The following is a 24,951-nucleotide window of genomic DNA, read 5'->3' on the forward strand; positions in this document are numbered from 1 at the left end:
ATCCCCATCATGTTCTAAACTTATAAATAAAAGTTATTTTTTGCATTGTTCTTACTCATATGACTGTACAGCATGACCATCACGGAAGTAGAATCATTATCACGTGATTTCACACAATAGACTTATAAAGCACTTGTATCACCACTGCGCGGCCACTGCTTACTGGAGACATACTGCCCACATTCAAGGCATTTAAAGGTAATTTTAAACTTCTATTTTTTAAAGTATTATTTGTGAAGTATATGAAATGGCAAGTGTTCAGCGTTATAACATATTAGGTACTTTTGTTTTAAACTAATCAGGACGTTTTAAAATTGCAGTGTTTTAAACTTCTTCTTGGTGTGGTTTTATTATATTCATTATTACTTGTTGCGTTTCTTAGTGGCCCTCCGAGGAAATATTTGGGGAAACACTTCATTTCTTTGCATGGAGGGCCACTTACAAATCCAGTATCCAACTGAAATCTTTTATTGCCCGTTTTAGCCTAGGGTGGGGCCGGGCAGTGAGTAGTACCCCGAAAAAAACCCCCTGCTAACGCTTAGCAGTAATATAGGGAGTCATAATGTGACAGCCTTTTAAGTTGATTTAAGTGTGAGGTAAACCAAATCAAGATGTACTTTCTTGAAGTCATTCAATACAATTAATAAACTTCACATGCGGAAGTAAGAATGAAAAAAAAAAAAAAACACTTGCTGCGTTAAAGTGGATATATTAAGGACCCAGTATTGCGTCCACGATGAAGAATTCTGTATCAATTGAACATCTAATCAGAAAAAAATGCAAAACATTATTTTTATTTACAAGGTGACTTACTTCTGTTTTGTGATCCGCATCCGCGCGGTCTAGTAAGGATCCATGCTGTTTGCTTTCAAAGCCTATCGCAGTTAGAGAAACCGTTAGCGAACAGCATGGATCCTGACCAGACTTCGCGGGTCGCAAAGCCACACTATGTTGGTTTTCTAATTGTGCGGCTCATATAAATTATAGATACGTCTGATATATGTCATACATGTATGGCTTGAACAGAAATAAATGGGCTATGTATCATGGTTTATTTTATTTTTTTTTTTTGTGTGTGTTAAAGTTTTGATAAGAGACGGAAGAAAAACACTTACAAATATTAAACTTCCTTGTGATGAAATTGCAATCTCAATATAGGTAGTCCAAAAGCCCTCTACATTCTTCAGTTGTTATGAAAAGCGGCAATAATTTTCTGTTAAGACCGAAGCGTACCGAAATCATGAGTATACGAGCATACGGAACAGTACGGAAATTGCCGATCGTCATATCGGGAACACTACCATACTAAGTACTATTTTTTCGCTTTTCATAATGTAATCAAAATTGTACTGGCTGACCTGTTAGAGAAGTGACACCTTTAAATGGTTGGTAGTTTTGGTAGTGACTCGGCGGAAGTTTGATAGTGACTACTAAAACGCGTTGCTACCAATTTGAGGTGCAACAATTTTAAGTACAAAATAATTCTAGTGATTGTAAAATGCAGTTGTAAAATTCAATTGTAACAGTGTGAAAATAAGTAATAATTATATCTTCCGTATTGCAGATGCTTCGTGCTGTTATACTCGGATGCCTTCTGGCAAAATCACTGGCCTTCAATATTTTTCTCGACAAAGAGTGGCAATCATACAAATTAGCATATGGCAAACAATATGGGTCCAATGAGGAGGAACGCAGGTAACAGATTCTAGAAAAGTTGTATAGAATCTAGAACGTGTTTTGTTCTTTTCGTACAAATGCCGAGGTTTAAAATCTCGCTGAGATCACGACAGTATCGTATTGTAAGCAAACAGATTATACCGTCCATATTACATTTTTTATCCCGGGTTTTATCCCGGATATCGAATTAGAAAGGCTCTTTAAGATTGACTTAAGGGAGCAATCTTGAAGTGCCGTGTGGTAGCTGAAAACAAGTTTCAGCATACTTAGACTCAGTGCTATTATATGTTCTGGTCCTTTGGGATCTTTAACAACATTCATTTTTCTATAATAGAATTCCGCTTTCGCCGGTGTTAGGGAGCGATATGTAGAGGTGTTGTACATATTATTACCTCTCATGGACAGAATTTGCACATTTCATTTTATCACATTTAAAGTCGCAGGCAACCCGTGTCTGCTATTATTTTGTTCTGTTTCGTTCTATGCTTTCAAAGGCTTTTTTCCCTACATTTTGTTCAGATTGACTTTTCTTTGAAAAGGAATTAGGAACTGTCTGTACGTTCGTTTACATAGATCTGTATTCATGTCCAGGACTATTTCTCTTTCCATCCTCTCCAAATATCTGGAAAAGCCATACTATAAGATTTAAGAAAGAAATTGGAGAATCCTGTTTATAAATAATGTCCTTGTCACATATATTTAAGTCTTCCGTCTTTAAAATCAAACGATAATTTCCGCGTTTCGCTTAGTGGATATGCATATGTACCATGTTTCCGGAGACCTTTAGAGAAGGAAAGAAAAAAAATTAAAAAGATTTATCAGCCCTAAACTGTCGACATTGTGACTATCAGATGAGTCTGACTTGATTTCTAAATATAGTACATATTATTACATGACACATTCTGTAAATCGCCGGTCAATAGCTTGGACTATTGACCAAATTGAATATGTAATGATTTGCCGATCAATAATCAAAACCGTTTGTCTTCTCATTTGGACCTCGGGCGATAGATTGAACTATTGACCAATATGTAATGACTTGCCGATCAATAGTCAATAACATTTGTCTTCTCCTTCGGACCTCGGGCAATAGTTTGAACTATTGACCAATGTGTAATGACGTGCCGATCAATAATCAATACCATTTGTCTTCTCCTTTGGACCTCGGGCAATAATTTGAACTATTGACCAATATGTAATGACTTGCCAATCAATAGTCAAAATCATCTGTTTTTATCCTTTAGACCTCGGGCGATAGATTGAACTATGGACCAATATGTAATGACTTGCCGATCAATAGTCAAAACCATCTGTCTTTATTCTTCGTACCTCGGGCAATAGTTTTGACTATTGACAGACAGTGTTTAATTTGAAGCGTTGTACATAAAGCGATAAAAGTTGTGAGGAACTTTGTTTTCATATGTCTGAGACGGTGCATGAAACACTTTCAGATTACATCAGGATCGCCACAGTTTATCAAAAAATTTAGAGAGAGTTTTAGTTAATAGTGTTGATCATGCATATTTGATTAATTTCAGGCGCCAGATCTGGGAGAGTAATATCAAATACATCGAACTACACAACCTGGAGGCAGACAGAGGACTCCATACATACAGACTGGGCATGAACAAATATGGAGACATGGTAATAAAATACCGAGAAGACAACTCTTTTTTTTTATCAGTGAACACATGCACGTTATTTGCTTAAGGTAGTGGACCCGTAATGATTATTGGCTCCGTATACTGTTTTTGCAGTCTCCGATATGTATGGAAAGTCATGTATGCATTGAGCTACAATTACAGCCGAAGAAAGCCGAATTGTTTGAACATGAATACGTAAAAACACGGAAACTGCCGAGTGTCGTTACGTGTTCACTACATTGAAACAGTTTTCTAATATATGCTGAATGTCCATGTATTCCTGATCCTGAAAAGGAAACAAATGAGCCGCATCGTGAGAAAACCAACATAGTGCATTAGCGACCAGCATGGATCCAGACCAGCATGCGCATTCGGGCAGTCTGGTCAGGATCTATGCTGTCCGCTTTCAAAACCTTTTGCAATTAGAGAAACCGTTGGCGTACAGCATGGGTCCTGACAAGACTGCGCGGGTGTGCAGGCTGCATGGTCTGGACCCATGCTGGTCGCAAATGTACCATGTTGGTTTTCTCATGGTGCGGTTCAAATTATCAATTTCATTAAGATACTTCTTTTCAGCTTCTTTTGTGCTGTTAAGGAACAAATAAACATTTTTTTTACCTTCCCTTAATGCAAGTTTCACCCATAACAAGCGCCTTTACAATGTTTTACTGTATACGTATAAGGTGATTAAAGTTTTACGTAAAACTTGGACGGTGTATTCACGACATGTTCTGAGTATAGAAACATTTTCCCAAAGATAACGTTCTTATATTTTAGACAAATGAAGAATTTGTTTCTGTAATGAATGGATACAAACAGAACGTAACAAGAGGTGAATGTGGTACATTTAACCCACCAATGAACGTAGATTTATCGTCCATGCCGGACTCCGTTGACTGGAGAAAAGAAGGTTACGTCACTGAAGTGAAGGATCAGGTGAGATGTTTTGATTGGTTGGTACACCAGCCACGTTTCTAATTTGTCTGGACACTTATCAAATTCGTTGACTTGTCCATACACATGACATTTTATGATTGGTCAGAACCCTTGACATGTGTCAGTTTCAAACACTTGACTTGCTTTTGCTGGTCCGTGCACTTGATGCGTTGAGATTGGCCAGAGTTTTTATCAATTTATTTTAGGTCGGTCCAGTGTGAAGCCTGTCCTACAATTTATATAAATCTATCTCTGATTAACAGTAAATGTTCAAGTAAATGTTTAACAACGTGCACATTTAAAGTCTTTTTTCTTAAAGGGACACTGTGGCTCCTGTTGGTCATTCTCATCGACTGGTTCCCTCGAGGGACAGCACTACAAGAAAACTCATAAACTGGTTTCACTCTCCGAGAAAAATCTGATGGACTGTTCCAAAGCTGAAGGTAACTTGAATGTTATATTAGCCGTGTAAAGAGAAAACCAACATAATGCGTTAGTGACCAGCATGGATCTGGACCAGCATGCGCATCCGCGCATTCTGGTCTGGATCTATGCTGTACGATTTCAAAGCCTATTGTAAATAGAGAAACTGTTAGCGAACAGTACAGATCCTGACCAGCATGCGCGGATGCACCTGCTGGTCTGGATCCATGCTGGTCGCAAACGCACTATGTTCGTTTTCTCATGGCGCGGCTCATATAATGTATTAATTGACTGTTTCAAAATCCGTCGGTAGCTAATATACTGCAGCTTTCAACTGTTTCTAACCCGAAGTAAGTCGACGTGTGTTTCTGATTTAAAATTATGTCGAACATATTTACTTGGCAGTGGGATTTTACAAAAATATTTCATGCCTCAGCAGTTGATTAGGAATGATCGTTCATCACGAGATTGATAAATACGTCCCTTGAACCACGGGCAATAGCTTTTACTATAATAATTGACCGATACGTCATTTAAATGAAGGTATATTATTACATGGTCATGATATAAATTGCCAAACTCCTATGCAGTGATCTCCTTTACGTAACTGTATCGTGACATGTGTATTGAACCTACGCTCTCATTTCTAAGCATTGACCTCCCTTGCCGCTACTCATTCATTGATCGTAGTGATCTCTCTTGCCGCTACGCTCTCATTGATCGCAGTGATCTCCCTTGCCGCTATGCTCTCATTGATTATCACTGTGATCAATAAGGGAGGTCACTGCGATCAATGGGCGCATTAGTCTGCTGCATTTATCTCGTGGAGAGTCCATGGGAGCAAGCACAGCTGCAAGGAAGATCACTGCGATCAATGAGAGCGTAGCGGCAAGGGAGATCACTGGGATCAATGAGAGCGTAGCGGCAAGGGAGGTCACTGTGATCAGTGAGAGCTTAGCGTCAAAGGAGATCACTATAAAGAAGTTTGATTAATTGCTTCTAGTCTACAGTGTTATCTACTGATTGGTTAATACTTAAAAATAGGTTTACTGAGCTAAAATTAAAAAAAATCCTTGATATCAGATGTTAAAGCTTTTATTGAATTGCTTGTCGGATATTTTGTGAATGTTTTAACTACTGACTGGTCATTCAGTAATTGTGTACTAGGTGTTAACCAGGGTGTGTTCATCCATCGTGAAATGTTGTTTTTAGACTTTGATTTTGTTATACAAACTTTCAGGCGTGTCTCTTACAAATCATATTTCCGTGTCTTTACAGATTTTAGACCATTGCGGAGATGTATGTTAACTGCGCATGAGTGCGAGAATCTGTTTACACACATTTTCTCTCTTTATAAAACATCCTACGAAAACAACAAAAATATAGCAATTTTATGCTAGATCGTTTACTGAAGTATATTTTATTTTTGTAGGAAATAAAGGTTGTAATGGTGGACTGATGGATAACGCATTTGCTTACGTCATCAGAAATAACGGAATAGACACTGAGGAATCCTACCCGTATAAACCAAAGGTGCTTAATTGTTATGTCTAAACATGATTGTTCTGTAAAATATTTCATTTTTCAGATAAATGCCTTTCAATGTGCTAATATTACTGTATGATAGCAGCATGACAAACTTAGAATATGCGCAGCAAAATCGTGATTTAATGCCTTACCGTCGTTAACCGTACCAATGCTCAACCACCTGAGCTCCCGAGTCACTTCAGCATTTTTGTTCTACAAACACCGTTCAGACCATATCAGTTATTTTTCATCAACTTATCCCTCTCAGAATATCGACCTTGCATCATGTTTTCTTATCTTTCTAACTCTGAAATAGACTAAATACCGCCGCACCATGAGAAAACCAACATAGTGTGTTTGCGACCAGCATAAATACAGACCAACTTGCGCGTCCGCGCACTCTGGTCAGGATCCATGCTGTGCGCTTTCAAAGCCTCATTGCAAATAGAGAAACCGTTAGCGAATAGCATGGATCTTGACCAGACTTCGCGGATGCGCAGGCTGGTATGGATCGATGCTGGTCGCAAATGCACCATGTTGGTTTTCCCGTGGTGCGGCATAATTTTTGAATAAATTATTTCTTTGCATACAGTATATTTCATATCCGAAACCGTGTATATACGACAGTTATAACACTTATTTGTTCTATATTTAGGACGGACCATGCGAATTCAAACGACAAACTGTTGGAGCAACAGAGAAAGGCTGTATGGATATAAGATCTGGATCTGAAGACGATTTAAAAGCAGCCGTAGCAACAGTTGGTCCTATCTCGGTCGCCATTGACGCTGGCCACCCTTCCTTCCAACATTACAGGTTAATTCAAGCACATTAGATGTCGACTTCTTTAACCATTTCCCTGCTTAATTTCTATAATGAATTTGTCTATCATTCAGTTTGTTAAAAGTTAATGTGATGATTACCCCCCCCCCCCCCCCCCCCCCCTTCTCCCAAAAAAAGAAGAAGAAAATACCGACTGAATAGCGAACAGTGTAGGTCATGGTCAGACTGAACGGATGTCGCAAAGGCAGATTCACTTGCCGCCAGCAGACTAAGGGTTAATTTGTAGTGATACAAGCATTTTTGGACATAAATTGTGGGCTCTGCAGCATTATTTTAGCAATCAGCGATAAACATTTTCTGGAACTCGATTAAGACTAAAAATAATCATATCATCGATGCACATGTTTGCTTTAACTACATTTTTCAATGTCCACATATCTAATGTCTGTGAGTCTTGATTGCTCCCAGTAATGTTATAGTGAACAACATATTTAGACAGAAAATTTACACAAATATAATTAATACGTTTGATAACTGGTCCAACCAGATTTCACTTCAAACATTATTTCGCGAGCGTAACGGTCGGCTCAGTAGTGATACATAATAGAACAGGGGTGGCCAATTTGATTTATTTTTGTAGTAAAAAGTTTTTCAGGTTTCAAAATTACTGCATTTACTAAATAGTGACACGGACCATATGAACAGATACTTTCAAATCAATGTAGTGACGTAATCTTCTCTGGTTTTAGATCTGGTGTATACAGCGAGGCAGCATGTTCCACCATGAAGCTTGACCATGGTGTCCTTGCAGTCGGGTACGGTACGAATATGGGCAAGGATTATTGGCTAGTAAAGAACAGGTAATAGACTTCTTACGTAAAATTCCCTTTTGAAAGTAACATCTGTCGGATATCGTCCTTCATTCGGATATTTGTTATTTGTGTCTGGAAAGCTACTTTGTATTGAATACTTTTGGTCATATAGTAAATGCATTAATCACAACATTTTATACTGAGAAATGTAAAGAGAAATTTGGAAATGACTTTATCTAACTCGATGTAATTATATAAATGCATGTAATTATTCATTGCCGTTACAGCTGGGGCAGAAGCTGGGGACAAGAAGGTTACATTATGATGTCAAGAAACAAGAAAAACCAGTGTGGAATTGCCTCAGAAGCAAGTTTCCCTACCATGTGATTCGAATGGACAACATAAAAAACATTAAAAAAAACTACATTTACAATCTCACATAAGAATTATTCTTGACTATTCTATATCCGGACACTTCTATATTTTGTTGTTTTCTGCGAGTGTAGCTTGTCTGAATATGTTAGAATTTGATCGATAGAGAGTCTAAACATTCCTGGTAGTGTAGTACTTGCTAACGAATAATCAGGCCCAAGCCTGAAATGTGTGAAAGCCAGCGTCTCTAACTGGTTTTGCAACTTGACCCTAAAATTTCACAAAAAATCTTTTTGTCATTTAATGTATTTGTCCAGCTGGACTGGAACATGAATAGAATGTCACATTAGTCTGTTCCTTAGCTTAATATGATACAAATTGTTTGTTGTTTTGTCGTCTTCCAATTTAGCACATTTGTAGATTTGTATATGTAATATACTGTATCAAATGTATATCTTTAATCTTGTTATGTTGTTCTGGGAGGATATGTATTATCTTTGATTCGTTTTTTAATTACTAAATAGTAATGAAAAAATGAGCAGCGCCATGAGAAGACCAACATAGTGGCTTTGCGACCAGCCTGGATCCAGACCAGCCTGCGCCTACGCGCACTCTGGTCGGGACCCATGCTGTCTGCTTCCAGAGCTTATTGCAATTAGAGGAACCGTTAGCGAACAACATGGATCCTGACCAGACTGCGCGGATGCGCAGGCTGGTCTGGATCCATGCTGATCGCAAAGCAACTATGTTGGTTTTCCCATGGCACGACTCATTGACAAATAGATTTGTAGAAACGTTTTTCATTGTTAAAACTGTAAACAATATTTGGTGTAAACATTAATACATTCCATTATTAATACATGTATTGTTGAATCTAGCAACAAAGCAGGAATAAATTGCTATAAAGGCTTGAATATATGGTTTTTTTTAATTATTATTATTATTTCCTTAGTGGCTAAGACTAGTGTATATAGTGTTCAAATGTCCATCCGTCATTTTCTTTTGTACTCCGATCCTACAGTTGCAATCCAGTTCAGACGAACATGGTGTATTTTTTATAAGAGAACTCTGCCGAAGCCGTTGTGTTAGCTAAGGTGGGGGGGGGGGGGGGGGGGGGGGGGGGCGTCGTGGTGGTGGAATAAGGGTTTGTTGTACATTTTATTACCCTCTATGAAAAGAATCGATCAATTAAAAATCGATGACAAGCCACTATGTTGGTTTTCTCATGGCGCGGCTCATTTATAGTCCTTTCCATTGGTCTAGATATAGTCACATGATCAACAATAAAAAGTCATACTGACTCGAAGGTGGAGCCAAAAACACATATTGACCGGAAGCTGTGACGTTATCGTTGGTTTGACGTCAAAACAATGTGACGTCGTGCACAATTTACCACGAAAAAAGACTAAAGGCTGTAGATATTTAATTGTATTTAATTGATTTTAATGATTATGAGTAGACTGGATTTAATAATAAAACCATTGTTGCCTTTTAAGTTCCATCGATACATGGATTTATCTAATTTTCGGATAATGGAATGAAATTAACAAATATTGTGTACACAAGGGTAATCTAAAAATTAGTCTTATGACGTCATTGTTCACCAGAAATGACTGAGTTTCAAACTTAACTAAGTTGTTATCAGGACTATCCCTCTAGAGTTTCCGTAGTTTGGCATTGATGCATGCCATGTCATTTTTTCCGTATTATATCACTTCGTCATTCCGAAATGCTCGGATTCCTATTTTATCTGCCAAGTTAATCAAAAGATTGATATCTATCTGTAAACTTGCGTACTTTCCAATTCAATTCCTTCAACAAGGTCACCGTTTTCACGCGTTCATGTGTCTTGATCCTAGTGATCTTGATAAAACAAAATACCCGACTGGTTCGTTGTAAAAAACGAAAATGAAAGTACTGACATTGATCTATATTTGTACTTGCTTTCACTAAAAGTACAGTCTGCGCACCCGTATCTAACAGAACAAATAAAGATACCGCGCAAATATCTCCTTTCATTTACAAAATCAATGTGCGGTTTAAGTATCTATGCACGTGAAAGGAGACTATAGCAAAAAATCTTTTTTCGGCATGCACCTGAAGGTTAATTAGATAATGTTAAAATGAGATATTAACATGTTATATTATGCTTAGTTTGCATCTGAGCTAAATGCTTTGTTGATCGATTTTACGTCAAAAAAAACAAAACTAAACGAATTATGATTGCGTTAGCGCACATCTGTGTCTGACATATTTCGTGTGCGATATCTATACGGGATTGTTCAGATGAAGTAAAAATATATTTTATAAAGGACACATTGTTCGGCAACATATATTTTGCCTTAAAACTCACGTACTTAGACTTTATAAATTATGTTTTATTATTTTTTTTCTCTAAATTTGTTTTGTTGTGTGTCTAACAAACTTATTTGGGTAATCCGAGAAATGAAAAACTGTAAGTTTTAGAATTTATTTGGAACATCGCATTTTCTTGTCATTTTGACAGCTCTACTTTCATTTTCATTTTCCAGTTTTTGCATTTGTTTGAAATATACATAGTTCATTCACACTTTCAAGTCCCGGAGTACCTTGAGATATATGTTAGACACACAATAATCATAAAACGTTTGAAAAAAGAAGCTTGATATCTTCTACAAATGGGAACGTGAACAGTCGTAGAACATGTGGTATAGGACAAAATGTATTGTTAAATAGAGAATAAACTGTGTTGAAAGTTTCTTTTACTTGTTTTAAAGAGCTTGGTAAATTCTTGATGATAAACCAAGGCCTATGAGGCGTAGAAAAAAAATAAAACAAGAATTCGTCTGTGGGGAGGTCTCAAAAGGCTTTACAGGATGTCTCAAAGGCTTTACAGGAACCTTAAATGAGCCTCGCCATGACAAAACCAACATACTGGCTTTGTGACCAGCATGGATCCAGACCAGCCTGCGCATCCGCGCAGTCTGGTCAGGATCCATGCTGTTCGCCAACGGTGTCTCTAATTGCAATAGGCATTGAAAGCGAACAGCATGGATCCTGACCAGACTGCGCAGGCTTGTCTGGATCCATGCTGGTCGCAAAGTCACTATGTTGGTTTTCTCATGGCGCGACTCTTTAATGTTTGTTTGAGTGACTCTTTTCTGCGAGTCTGTCGTTACTAAAATTGTTAGTAGTTCAACTTGACGTTAACACATCCGTGCATACTGCTATAGACATATATGGGTATACCCATAAACATAACAACAAATTTATAGGGAGACTAACTTTAACATAGATACATGAGGTATGTAGAAAGGAACTTTTATCACTGAGTCTTGTCAAATAAACCCTGACAGGAAGTCAATACTATAATGCGGTAGCGGATATTTATATTTGGGTATTTTCAAGCTTAAACAGGAAGTGTTTTGCAATAATTTAAACAATATTAAAAACATAAAACTATATTCTACACTATGATAAGGTTTTGATACATATAATCATGAAGTCCGTGCGACAGCTATTTTTACTTGATTGTTTTGAAAATATGTTCTTAAATTTGCACCAATTGTCGCAAACTGAAAGAGAAACTACTTTTTGTTGTAAGAATTGCTTGTGAACGTGATACAAGTACTGATCGAAGTTTTTTCAAACAACTCGCGGGCTCGGTTTTTTTGAAAGCAAAGGAAGGTGCTTTAACCTTTAGCATGCTAGATAAATTGTCGTCTGCTGGAAATGTCGTCTGCTAAAATTGTAAAGTTCATTCAATTTGCTCCAAAATTGGAAGAAATATTGTCAGAGTAGCAAACAGCTTGGCACCTGATCAGACGCCGATTTAATCGGCGTCTGATCTGGTTCCAAGCTGTTTGCAAAGGTTGTTGAATTCACCTGCAGCAGGCTAAGGGTTAAAATGAAAACTCATAATTTACTGTTTATAGCATGATTAACAAGTCTAACCCTTACCATACTGGACACGATTAGTTCTGATTTTGCGACAAGTGTAGATCATGATCAGTCTGCACATCCGTGCAGTCAGATCATGATCTGCTCTGTTCGCTATTCAGCCAGTATCTTTCGGGTAAGCAACCCATTTTAAAAGTTAACGTTACTGTTGAAATTGGAAGATGAACAAGTTCATTATAGAAATTTAGAACGGTAAGGGTTAAATATCAAGCTGAACTGGCACTGTTCCCCAAACTCTTCTCCCTAAGAACAGAACCTTAATCGTTTCTTTGTTGGGTATTAACGTTGAACTGACACTACTATAGGTTATAGTGATTTCCCAGACCCAAGGAACCCCTCCGTGCATTATTTCATCGGGCGGGAACCTGGACAAAGACACCGACCTTACGTTCGATGGATTTCTCATATAAAGGATTCAACGCCCCTAGTGAGGGTCGGACCTACATCTGTGTAGGTCCATGGCTACAGAGGTCTCCATAATACCGGTTCCCTTACTGTGTAAATGTGTATGACACAGTAAAGAATTAACAGATAGATAAACATTCAATGGAAATAGTCCTTTTATTAGACTGCTTAATAACCCCAGTAGTGTGTGAAGGGATATGTATTGCCTAAAAATACAAAGTCATAAATGTAAACAATTACACAACTAGGGCCAGACAACAGTGAGGCACCGCCATTAAACGGCAAATAAACATATCGCCGCTTTCATCTTACTCATAATCCACACAATGTCCCAGGTTTAAACATAAAAGATATCCCGTCGTCATAATACTATGTCATGATCACCAAGGAAGAAGATTCATTTCGAGCACGTGGTTTTCCGAAAAACGGCGTAAAAAGAAAAAATATAACCAGTTGGCGGCGTGGGTTGAACTGGAGTAGTTATTTTCAAGAACACTTGTAAAGGTAATTTTTTTAGAATATTATTTTCAAGCATCATGAAATCAAACGACAACTACTCAAAGTTTAAGTGTTTGGTTAAGAACGATTAAAAACAACTTGTAGTAATCTTTTAAATTCTACTCTTGTTAAGTTGAACAACTCAGAAGCGCTACAATTAATTACACCAAAACCGCAGTGGAAATTAGAATTAAAGCTTTATTACTGTCAAGTAAATATATATTTGTAACCATATTCATTTTATTCGAAGCGTCAATGTATACGTTTAATTTTAAGCGTATATTTCAAGTGGACCTATCAAAGGTCCGCTTCTTGCGGCCGTTTATTCACTGAATTGCTTTATGACCATTGTTAATTTACGTGTTTAGTATAACACAATTATGAATCATGTTTAACTTAACCCTTATCATGCTGGACACAATGCGACCAGTGTAGATCATGATCAGCCTGCACATCCATGCAGTCTGATCATGATCTGCACTGTTCGCCATTCAGCCAGTATCTTATTTTGTAAGCACCCCTTTTAACTGTTAATAGTACTGTCAAAATTGAAAGACTGACATGTTCATTATAGAAATTTAGCAGGGGCAGGGGTTAATTATATTATAATTTGTATGCAATCAATGTGATTGAATATTATATTTTGTTATGATATATACTGTCTGTTTTAATAACAGTACACAATAAATGTGATTTTATCAGAAAGAAAAGGGTACCATGTTTCGTGATTAGAAAATACAAGGGTTCATTCTATTTGTTAGACACGGCGGTTAAAACACAAACCTATAACTTCAACTTCCTCATAGCGCATTCATTGTGATAAAGGCTTTATGTGTCTCAAAATCGTGTTCTTCTTTTAAATTAACAATGTAAAGCCCTGTTCACGTGATAAGATAATTACATCCGGTTTTAAAATCTGCGCCTGCACAAAATTAGAACTGGCGCAAACAGAAATATCAGGATTTAGCCCACACGCAGTAAGGTTTATGGAATACATCATGGATTAAACACTTTTTTATCTAAGAAAAAGATGAATATACTGATCTGTTTAAAGTGGTCAACGTTGTAAGTATAATTATCTCCCTTGCGAAGCTAGACTTCAAAATCGTAACCAAAATTTTTTTCGATAACCTAAAGTAGAAAAAAATAACATGATAACATATTGTGTTGTAAATGTTTCAATATTGTCATTTTTCCTTTGTAAATAATAGCTCTGTTTACCAATCTAATGCAGTAAAAAGTAAAAAAACAATCATTCCAAAAATAGTTTACAAAATAATTTGTGTAGGTGTGTTATTGGTTCAAATGAAGAAAAACACAACAGGTGCAACATTTGCGTAAGAGTATTATTTTTAAATGTTTTACACAAGATCCTCTTAGCGCAAAAAAATGCATACGCATGTGAACAGTGCCTAAGACAAGTAATTCTGAATGAATGTATACATGTACTTGCGACTTTGTTTGTGTTTTAATGTTTTATTTGTCAGTATGAAGAATGCATATATAAGTTATACTGTAAAATTAGATGTTATTGTTAAGCTCAAAATTCGCAATTCCTGTCACATATATATAATAGAGTAAGTTCGCAAAGTAGAATATTCGCAATTAATGGCATTCTTAGAGAAAACATATAGGACCACTTTCGCGAGTAATTATTTTTGCGAATTCAGTCAATTAGCAAATAGCAAAAATTAGTCCCTTTAAGATATGTTTGATTTTACACTACAAAGACTATTTGAAAATGTTAAGCAAAGTATATATATACTTCTTATGATCTCTATTATATAGTAGTTTGTTACAAGATATAAGATTTTCAAAATTATCAATTATACTATTATCTTTTATTTTGTAGATGCTTCGTGCAGTTATCTACGGATGCCTATTGGCAACATCACTGGCTTTTACAACCTTCCTCGACAAAGAGTGGGAGTCATACAAATCAGCTTATGGCAAGCAGTATGAACCTCATATGGAGGGATTAAGGTGAAACATATATGATGTATATTGACAGTATGTTGTCCTTTAATGAGATCTCATTTAGTGATCACGAGATTTCCCGGGATTTCTCCTGATTTCTCGGACAAATAGCATGTAATAGGCTATCCTTATGGAGTTTTTTAAGGTTATTACAAGAGTTATCGGGATTTCTCATTATGTGATGTACACGGGTTGTATTTTATAAGCTGTATTTAGTGATATCTCATTTTGGATATTACTAGATTTATCAAGATTTAATGCTTTTTAGTTATAAAAGTACTTTTTTTATTTCAAAGCTAAGATATAAATCTCAAGGGTTGCACCCTTAAGCTTAAATCTATCTGAGTGTGGTATCATGAAATAGGAAAATGGCGCAAAAATACAGACACTAAAAAATGGCGCGAAAAAAGTGGTATCTCATAAAGCTACCATATAGTTCTCAGACTTATTTTTTCTTCTTCTGTTTTCTTTTTCTGTTGAAATCACATGGCAGATCTATGCATGACATGACATTTAAATAACATTTTCATAATGAAATAATAGATTTGTATATTTTGGTATGGAAACTTTGGTCATACGCCACAACGGCAATTTCGGGGTCTCACTGTTTAGCTGATTAATTTACAACGTGTTTGATAGACTGAAAATACTTTTCATGCATCAAACATGACCCCAACCTACTTTTATGGTTTGTATTCAGCAATGACAATCATCAAGAAACCTTAAGTTACAGACACTTAGAACAGAAGTGAGTCCAATAGTACGCTGCAGCTATTGGATTTTTTTTTTTCTGTTTTAGATAGAATTAAGAGGACAAGCTTTTTAGTGTGTCTTTGCCTTTACAAAATCAGTCATGGAATTTTCAAAATTATTTTGGATACTATTTCTTAACGTGCACAAGCGCATGCGTTAAACTTATATAACATGTTTGCCATACAAGCCAATGGCATGCAAAACATGCTATTTACGTGTGACTGAAAACAAAATAATGTTTCAAAACTACCACTGAAATAAAATTCCACATTTCAAGTGGTTTCGGTTAGGGGGACGATATGATTCAGTTTACTGATTAGACACCAACGAATTTTTCATTTAATACGTGTCTGTTATCGGCGAGATATTAAAATAATTATTTAACTGATTTAAGTGTTGAATTTTTGTAGCTCTTTGGCAAGTTAATGTAAACATGAGCTGACAAGGAAGATGTGTCAGAAAAAAAGGTTTGCGGAACATTTTTAAAACTTGTAATAGATACCGCCATTCAAGGGGGTCATGTTTTAAAGATTTTTATAAAAATGCCTTCTATACGGATCATGCTTAAAAGATTGTAATAAAAAACTGCCATACGTACATGTCATCTTTATGAGATGATAATACTAATTGTCAGTCATACTCGCTCAACCAATAACTAAGACAAACATGTACAATATGAAGTAGTGTACTTTAAAAATGTAAGAAAATATAAAACTTTGATCAAAATGATAAATTCTTGCTTTATTTTCAGTTAATCAGTATACACGAAAATCTACTGTGAAAGCAGAACTTTTCGCGAGGGTTTAATTTTCGCAATATTCGCAAGGCCCTATGTGGAGGGATATATCGCAGAAATAATACTCGCATAAATATTTACCATTAGCATCAGAAAAATTAGAGCTGGATATTATTTTAACGATTTCGCGAATATTAACCATCGCGAACATTTTCAATATTTCAAATTCTGTTTCAAGTTTTGACCCAGCGGAAATATGTGCGTTTACAGTACTCAGGGTTTTTTTTTACGACTGGGGGAAGAGGCCCCAGCCTGTCATTTGGGGAAGAAAATAGCGCGCGACAAGCAGTTTTGGGGAATTTTTTCACTCAGGGGGGAATTTACAATTATGCATAATAAACACTTTAAACTATGTTTTTATTACATATTCTTGCAACTTTTAGCAACTATACACACTGTCACTTAGATGGACTTGCACTAATGTTCACTTATCATTGTAACAAGGTGGGTGGGGAGAGTTGAAATGCTCAAATCATTGAATATTTAAAGATCACATGCTTTTATTCACAAAAAATGCTTTAAAATAAGAGTTGCTTTTGCAAGAGTCATCATATTATCATTAAATGCATACTTTTGTTGGCTTTTTATTTCAATTGTACTAGAAAATCTTGTAAGAAAGGATAAAAAAGTCCGAAAATCACGATCGCGAAAACGTGTGACAAATATGAAAAAAGAAACGAAAGCAAACATTAAAAATTCTTGATAAAATTTCATCTTTTCACCAGAATTATTCCATACTTATAATATCTGATTACTTAAAACATTTATATTTAATTTTGCTCTAGCAAAATACCTCGGCAAAGATAATAAATTTGCGTAACGGCCGACCGGCTTATTTAATCGAATCAAGCACATAAAATAATTACTTTAAATTAACAACACATATTACACAATACAGCATAAGCTGTTACCGCTAATTAACAAGAGGTACAAACACGATAATCTGACGCTGCATTGTTTATCAATCATCTTTATTACATACGGATGATAACCACGTGTCAGTCCGCGCGTGGCGTGATTGACATCTGTCAGTAGCTAATTAACATACGACGCTCCGCCTACTGTCATACTTACGCTGGTGTCGACAAACAGTATGAAGTTCACCGGAATTTTGATTGACAAGGGACAGAGCTTTCGAACTCGTTACGCATCAAAGAGTATTACCGCGAGACAAGCAGACGCCCACGGCATATTATGTGCGGGCCAGATACGAGTTTTTATCGATTTTCGCTGGTCAAAACCGGAACCTCGGGTCCACTGAACGGTTCTCTAACATTTTTCTACTATTTCTAAAGGTTTTCACACCCATTGAAAATTGTGAAAGACCGTCTGCAATTGTGAACGGGTCCGATATTCGGTCGGGAAAATCGCTGGGAGTAATCTCCATTGCTTTGTTTACGATTTTGGAGGGGGGAATTTCGGACGTAGGGGAATTTCGACTGCGGTAGGGGAAATCCTTGGCTGTGGGGGAAATCCTCGGCTGGGGGACGAGGCCGATATTCTGCCTCTGCTATAGAATAAAAAAAACCCTGGTACTAGCAAGATGCAAAATTGCTACATGTATCTACTGATGTGACCTAGTCTGGGTACCGACTACATAATCTATTTTTTTAGAAAAAATAATTCTTTTATATAGTTTGACTTCATCAGTCGTATGTTTTGAGAATAAAAGGGACATAATGATACAAAATTTGTATTGACTCAGGATTTATCTCCTGTGAACAAAACATAGGGTTTGAACACAGACTAGATGTGACCGTAAATGTGGATTATATTAACCAGTGCTGCCACATTGCCTTTGTTCGAACGTGCGTAACACATTCAAATGATATGTAAAGCAAAAGATTGTTTAGTAACACATCGTTATATATGGACCTATCTTTATGTAACCGAGGGTAATAACATCCCCACTCACTACCCCTACCCTCAACCCCCGCTCTGAATAAACCAAAATTTACACTCCAACTCTGAATAAACCAAATACACATACACTTAATAACGATTGCGGTATAGGTAAACATAATTAAGGTAGGGGTACCGTATTGCAGCCGATATCTCCCGTTCCATTCCGTATTCTATGTATTCGTTTTCGGCAACAAGAATGGACTTATTTGTCATTGCTGAAGGATGTCGAAATAGTTCACGATGATATGTATTCCAATGATAAATATGCCGAGTGTCATTAATAGGCGAACTGCCTTAACTCAGCCCAAAATACAATGGGTGTCGCTAACTAGACTACGATTTGATACCGTATACTAGAAATTTATTCATTGTTTTCAGACGCCAGATTTGGGAGAGCAATATCAAATACATCGAACTGCACAACCTGGAGGCAGACAGAGGACTCCATACATATACTCTAGGAATGAACAAATATGGAGACATGGTAATAACTCTAACTTGAAAAGAAACATTTTCTTGATATTATCCATTACCATGCTGTAAGTAGTTTGTCATTTTATTCTCTATAGCGTTAAGTACATTTTTTGTAGAAATAAGTTCTCTGGTGATTTCGTTTTGTCGCTGAAAACCTTTCTATAATTTAGAGGTTTATATATTTTCTTAATCTATGTATAATGAAAAATACACGAACTTTGAAAATTTTAGCTAATAAATTTGCATAAAGCAATATATGCAACCTTTACAGATAGTTTGATCTTGAAACTTAATCAGGATGATGTTTGGATTAAGCATGCCGCAGATCAGCTGACCTAACTCATGTGTGTTGAAACATTATTTTCAGACAATCGACGAATTCGTGTCCGTAATGAATGGATACAAGCAGAATGAAACAATAGGTGATTGTAGTAAATACAACCCACCAATGAACGTAGATTTATCATCCCTGCCAGAAACAGTAGACTGGAGAACGAAAGGATACGTTACTGGAGTAAAAGATCAGGTTCGAGCTTTTGATTGGTCTGTGCAAGGTTCATGGCGTGAAATGATTGGTCTGTTTTGTATGAAACGGTGTGGTTTGTAACAACTGGTCTGTGCATCTTGTTAAGCGTGATGTGACTGGTCAATTCTGCATGAGACTATAGTAAATAAAATATACACGTTTCCATTGGTCAGTTTTGCATGAATATTCTGATCTGTTCGCACTTTCAAAACAAGGTGTGCTACACATTTTTGGCATGTAGACAGTGGCTAGTTAAGTTTTTGTTAAAATCGTCGGGAATGATCGATGTATGCGTTAGTAGTTAAAACTATTCAGTTATAGTTTTTCTTTAATTAAATCAAATCATGTTCATAAAATATCATATAAAATGTGTCTTTATGGCGCAGCAGTCTATATGTTTATTCTTGCCTTACGTAGGTTCATACACAAGCAGCACACGACTAAGAGGATATGTCTGTAATCATAAACTTTTAAAGTTTGAAATGAGGCTATATTCCATTTGCCCTAACTTTGTCTACCTAACACTGTCAACCTAACTTTGTTTGTAGCAAAATTTTATAATTCCTTGCAATCTGCTACTGAATATTTGTAAGTTAGTCTCTACTCACATAAGACCTATATTCGTCAGTCGTAAACCATAACTCTAAAATTCTTTTTTGCTGTGTCGCCACAGGTGTTATGAAACTTTATGAGAATGTGTTTTTAACATCTAAAGGAATTTTACCTTTTTGTTTTTAAAGGGACAATGCGGATCCTGCTGGGCTTTCTCAGCCACTGGGTCCATCGAGGGACAAAACTTCAAGAAAACAGGAAAACTAGTTTCCCTCTCCGAGAAGAATCTAATGGACTGTTCCGGGCCTGAAGGTAGGTTTTGTCCGAGAAGAACTTTAATGATGTTCGGAATTTTCCGTACGATTACGTAATCTCTATTCCTACTCCGGTGTTCTTCAGCCGTTAATATGGCTCAAATAGACACACGAAGTTGCCAAGCCCTTCATTGTTTAAGGGAAAAAAGATGTTGCTACCGTATCTTTCGTTTACATTAAATTATGCTGAAATCCAATTCAACTCTTTACCTATCTAGCGTCGAAACGCATCATTTGACGTCACAGAAGCAATGGATACGTAACGTTATGAACGTAGCGCGTGATTGAATATTTGAATGTCAAGATCTAAGTGATACCGTTATAAGGGGTCCATTCATATAATAGAAACAGTAAACATGTTGAATAATGAAACAATGTTATTCTTATGCATTTTAGGAAATAAAGGATGTCAAGGTGGAAATGTGGATAGAGCTTTCGCTTACGTCATCAAAAATAAGGGAATTGACACTGAAAAATCCTACCCATACAAACCAAAAGTAAGTTTTATACATTTCTCTAGAAATATCCATAATCTCTTCTTTTGTCCGGTTAGATTTACTTCTGTAAATCTTAGGTTCATTTACAAAGGTATTTTATAAAACCAGGCTTAAAACTTTTAAATACAAATTTTTCTGTGATTTTCTCTTTAAAAAGTTGTGCAGTTGTAAACAAAAAATCAGCGGGCCTCTTTGTATTTGACTATGTAATCATTTATAAAAGTGATAATTAAAACGGAAAATACATTCGCTCTATTTCTGTTTATTCATCAGAGCGCGAAATTATGCAGCTTGGCCGGGGCTTCAACCTTAAACAGAATTATAATTCTCAACTGAATTTCCTGGTCGCTTACACATTTTAGATCTATCCATATTCTATAACTGAGATATAGATCGTGCCCGCGTATTATAATATTGACAAACAGCAAACAGATTATATTTCAACCAATTACAAGATATTTAGTATTGTATAAATCCCGCACATTAACTCAAACGATAGCATGTTTGTTAATTATGCTTTTTCTTCATTAAAACGTTTCAATACAGAAAATATTTGTGTATAACATTACAGTGTGCACTTAACTGTTATCATTGCATATGACAACCTTGTTTAGTTCAACAATGCATGAGAACCAAAACAATGAAACAATAATATAAGCATGCTGTCGTTTAAATTGTCGTGCGGGAGTAGTACTTCTAGATAATTACATATAATTTATTCACTCTCAATTAGGTATCGTAAACGATATATATTATATCCGAAATTATATATGTCCTGATTGTATAGCAGTTACATTGTTCTATATTTAATATCAATATAATAATTATATTAGGACGGACAATGTATGTTCAAACGACAGAGTGTTGGAGCCACAATGAGAAGCTGTAGGGACATCAAATCTGGATCTGAAGACAATTTAAAAAGTGCTGTAGCAACTGTTGGTCCAGTCTCTGTCTCTATTGACGCTAGTCATAAATCATTCCAATTGTACAGGTAAATCACGAAAAGTACTTGCTATCTAATAGACCAGTTCGTTTCTTATTTGCGGAGTACAGCGTTTCGCCTCTGGGAACCGACAAGGCATTCGTTTGGCCTTCCAGCATTGGCACTAACCCGGTCTGTCTGGGGTAAGCCGCTGTGCTACGGTTTGCGAGATAGGCTATGTGGGAAAACTAGTTGGCCCATTCCGTCGGTTATACTCCAAACGCATTTAAGTGTGACGTAGGCATTGCTTTATTACATACTCGTTTCTATTCCCCGTTAAGTTTCAATGGTACCGGAAACGTCAACATTTTTTCCATACATTGATCGGGTACATGACGTCATTTAATGTGTATCGCTGCATGCAGTCTTTTATTTAGTTCAGTATTGTAAATCTTATACAGACTACTGAACAAATGAACAAATCCATAATGTTTACATTTACAATTATACGTATAGACACGTCTGTAATTAAAAACTTATTATCTTTGCATCGGAAAATATGCACTCGTTTTTAAGCGGAAGAATATTACGCTCCTGAAGTCGCGCAATGTTTCCGCTGCAGAACTCATGCATATTTCAAGATACAAAGCTAACAAGTAGGCTTCTTTTAAAAAAAGAAACCTAGGAGAGGTCCAGTGTTGCTCCTTTAAAAGTTATATCAGAGACATAGATAACAATTGTTATATAATTGTTATCTGGTTATATGATAGATTGTGCTAAAGACGGAAAAACAGTTTCCCTCATGCAGGCTACTGTGACCTATTAGGGGTCATAATTTTGTCCATGATGGCCAACCTACGTATCCACTTTAGAGATCCTAGGCCAAAGCTTTCTTGTGTTAAAGTCTGGAAACTGTTCTCCTGGTCCATGTCACTGTGACCATGACCTAATGCTCTAAATCAAAAAGTCATCTTCAGGTTATGATCAACCTCCGCCAATTCGAGGTCTGTAGGCCCAAGCATTTACTAGTTCCTGAATTTCATTTAAAAAGGTTTAAAAAGCTACCACTGCAATAATTGTACACTGAAATCTTTGGCTCCAGGTCCGAACATAGCCCTGCTGTGAAAACTGCCAAATTTTCATCTTACCATTTTTGCAAGAACCTCACCTGACAGGCTTGTTTGTCAACTGTCCCGTTCGTTTGGGCCCAATAAAATAGCTTTTGAGAAGCTTTAGAAAAGCTTGAAAATAAAATCCAATCATCCGGACGTCTGCCCGAAGCGAAAAATATATCATTCTTTTTTTTTTAAATGTATTTTTTATAGATTTTTGTTGTTTATGTAATATTTTATTTTTTTCTAGTTTATCAATCACTTTGTAAGGTTTAATTGTCGAATTGCCGCCTTGTTTTGATCACGTGATTAACATCTCCGTATCGGATTGAAGATTGAAGACTCAAAAAGTCTTCTATATACAAAAGACACACAATCGAACATCTTGGAAGAGCTCTTCTTCGGCAGATCTTCCGTGGCCCAAAACGAGCTGGGCAAGCTTCCTCGGCAAAAAGAACCGCCAGTTAAACAATAAATTTATTTAATTGAACGAAATATTTTTATCCAATTCATATGGATATCTTTGAAAACTGCAAACAAAGAATAGTAAATATACATCTATATATTTTATTATTAGTAACAACCGTTTCCAACATCTGAAACAATAGTATTACACTATATTTCTTTATTTTAGACGAACAATTATTTTCGACTTACTATAGAGGATTTCAAAACTTACTGGTGCAAGCGCATGGCCATTTTAGACTTGCTCATCGTAATTTGCGCTAGAAAGTGAAATCTAACGAGGTAAAATTACTAGATTAGTCTAAATCCTCCTAGTTTGAAAGCCAACACTATGGAGAGGTCTCGATAGATCTCTCCCATAACCTATAATTATTTTGCATTTAAACTGTAATACAATGTGCTGTAGACTTTGCTTCAAAAATAAACGACATTTTGTCAACTGGTTCATAATTTCTGTTTTAGATCTGGCGTATACAATGAAAGACTGTGTTCCTCTACGAAGCTTGACCACGCTGTCCTTGCTGTCGGTTACGGAAAGGAAAAGACGGATGATTATTGGCTGGTAAAGAACAGGTCGGGAATTATTTCTTTTGTACAATGTAATAGTGTAAATGGCATCGTTCGGAAGTAGCCCGTTGTTCGGATAGCGCTTATATGAATTTGGAATGCAGGCTTATATATTAAAAAATTATGACTAATTCGAGTTTATACTGAAACCCAGCCATTTAACTGTGAAGTTTAAAAAACGTATGTTTAAAAAATAATTTGATATTACACTTCTTCGTTTTGTTACAGCTGGGGCATGAGTTGGGGACAGAAAGGTTACATCATGATGTCAAGAAACAAGAGAAACCAGTGTGGAATCGCCACCCGAGCAAGTTATCCCATCATGTAATTACACGTGACAGAAGATCTGGGTTTTGACAGTACTGTTCTGATTGGCTGATTTGAATAAACAATATCATTCCTGGATTGGACAATATAGTTGACGTGCAGTGTAACATTTTTGAAAGTAATGTTCCTTATTGCTCTGTTCGTTCTGTAATAAATGATTTTGTAAATTCTTGATCTTCATTCTGTACATGGACTTTATTGCGAATTGTTGTAGATATGTGTTCAAACTATTGTACAAATATAATTTTAGACATCTTTTCCCCAGTAACCCAGTAATATTGATTTCATTTTAGGCACTAACATTAAAAATAGCACGTTCAATACGTTGTTTGAACGGCAAAGAAATAGATTGTGGATCACACCATGCATATAAATATTTCATATAGATCGGAGTAAATACTATACTAAAACTGGACATATTAATCAAATACATGTACTATCAGCTGTTATTTTACTTCATTTCATTGTGTGCTATTGTCTGTCTTGATTGAATTATAAACGTCCCAATTTACATATTGTTTGTTTCTCCCTTTCCATAACAATGTCAGAAGGGGCCTGCTGGTATGAAGGTCCGCCAGTCCGAAAACAAATCTAGAATGGAGTTACAAGGAACTAACCCTAACTCTAACCTTAAGCTAAACCTAACTTCAAAACTGACCTTACACTCTCCCTAACTTTTATCATATGAGGCCATGTTCACGAGTGCAAGTGAAAGACGAGACAAAAAATACCAAACATTACAAATT

At 36.3% G+C, this 24,951-nt stretch overlaps 1 protein-coding gene across 3 annotated transcripts; it reads left to right on the forward strand.

Moving 5' to 3' along the window:
- The first annotated feature begins 39 nt into the window (after positions 1-39).
- Positions 40-24,716, forward strand: LOC123542260 (procathepsin L-like). Of its 3 annotated transcripts, XM_053530853.1 has the most exons (11): positions 40-198; positions 1,565-1,695; positions 3,216-3,321; positions 14,868-14,998; positions 18,825-18,930; positions 19,288-19,446; positions 20,187-20,310; positions 20,709-20,809; positions 21,643-21,803; positions 23,774-23,884; positions 24,107-24,716. In XM_053530853.1, exons 2-11 carry the CDS (start codon positions 1,565-1,567, stop codon positions 24,204-24,206), a joined length of 1,230 nt encoding a protein of 409 aa, XP_053386828.1. In that variant the 5' UTR covers positions 40-198; the 3' UTR covers positions 24,207-24,716. The 3 variants fall into 3 exon arrangements, with proteins under 3 accessions (XP_053386828.1, XP_053386829.1, XP_053386830.1); XM_053530854.1 differs by lacking the exons at positions 14,868-14,998; positions 18,825-18,930; positions 19,288-19,446; ... (3 more) ...; positions 23,774-23,884; positions 24,107-24,716 and adding exons at positions 4,098-4,256; positions 4,576-4,699; positions 6,112-6,212; ... (1 more) ...; positions 7,739-7,849; positions 8,089-9,087 and having other exon boundaries at positions 42-198; XM_053530855.1 differs by lacking the exons at positions 40-198; positions 1,565-1,695; positions 3,216-3,321 and adding an exon at positions 12,861-13,021.
- The last annotated feature ends 235 nt before the right edge of the window (positions 24,717-24,951 follow it).

The sequence above is a fragment of the Mercenaria mercenaria genome, chromosome 19 (assembly GCF_021730395.1).
Source record: "Mercenaria mercenaria strain notata chromosome 19, MADL_Memer_1, whole genome shotgun sequence".
Classification (NCBI taxonomy): Eukaryota; Metazoa; Mollusca; class Bivalvia; order Venerida; family Veneridae; genus Mercenaria; species Mercenaria mercenaria.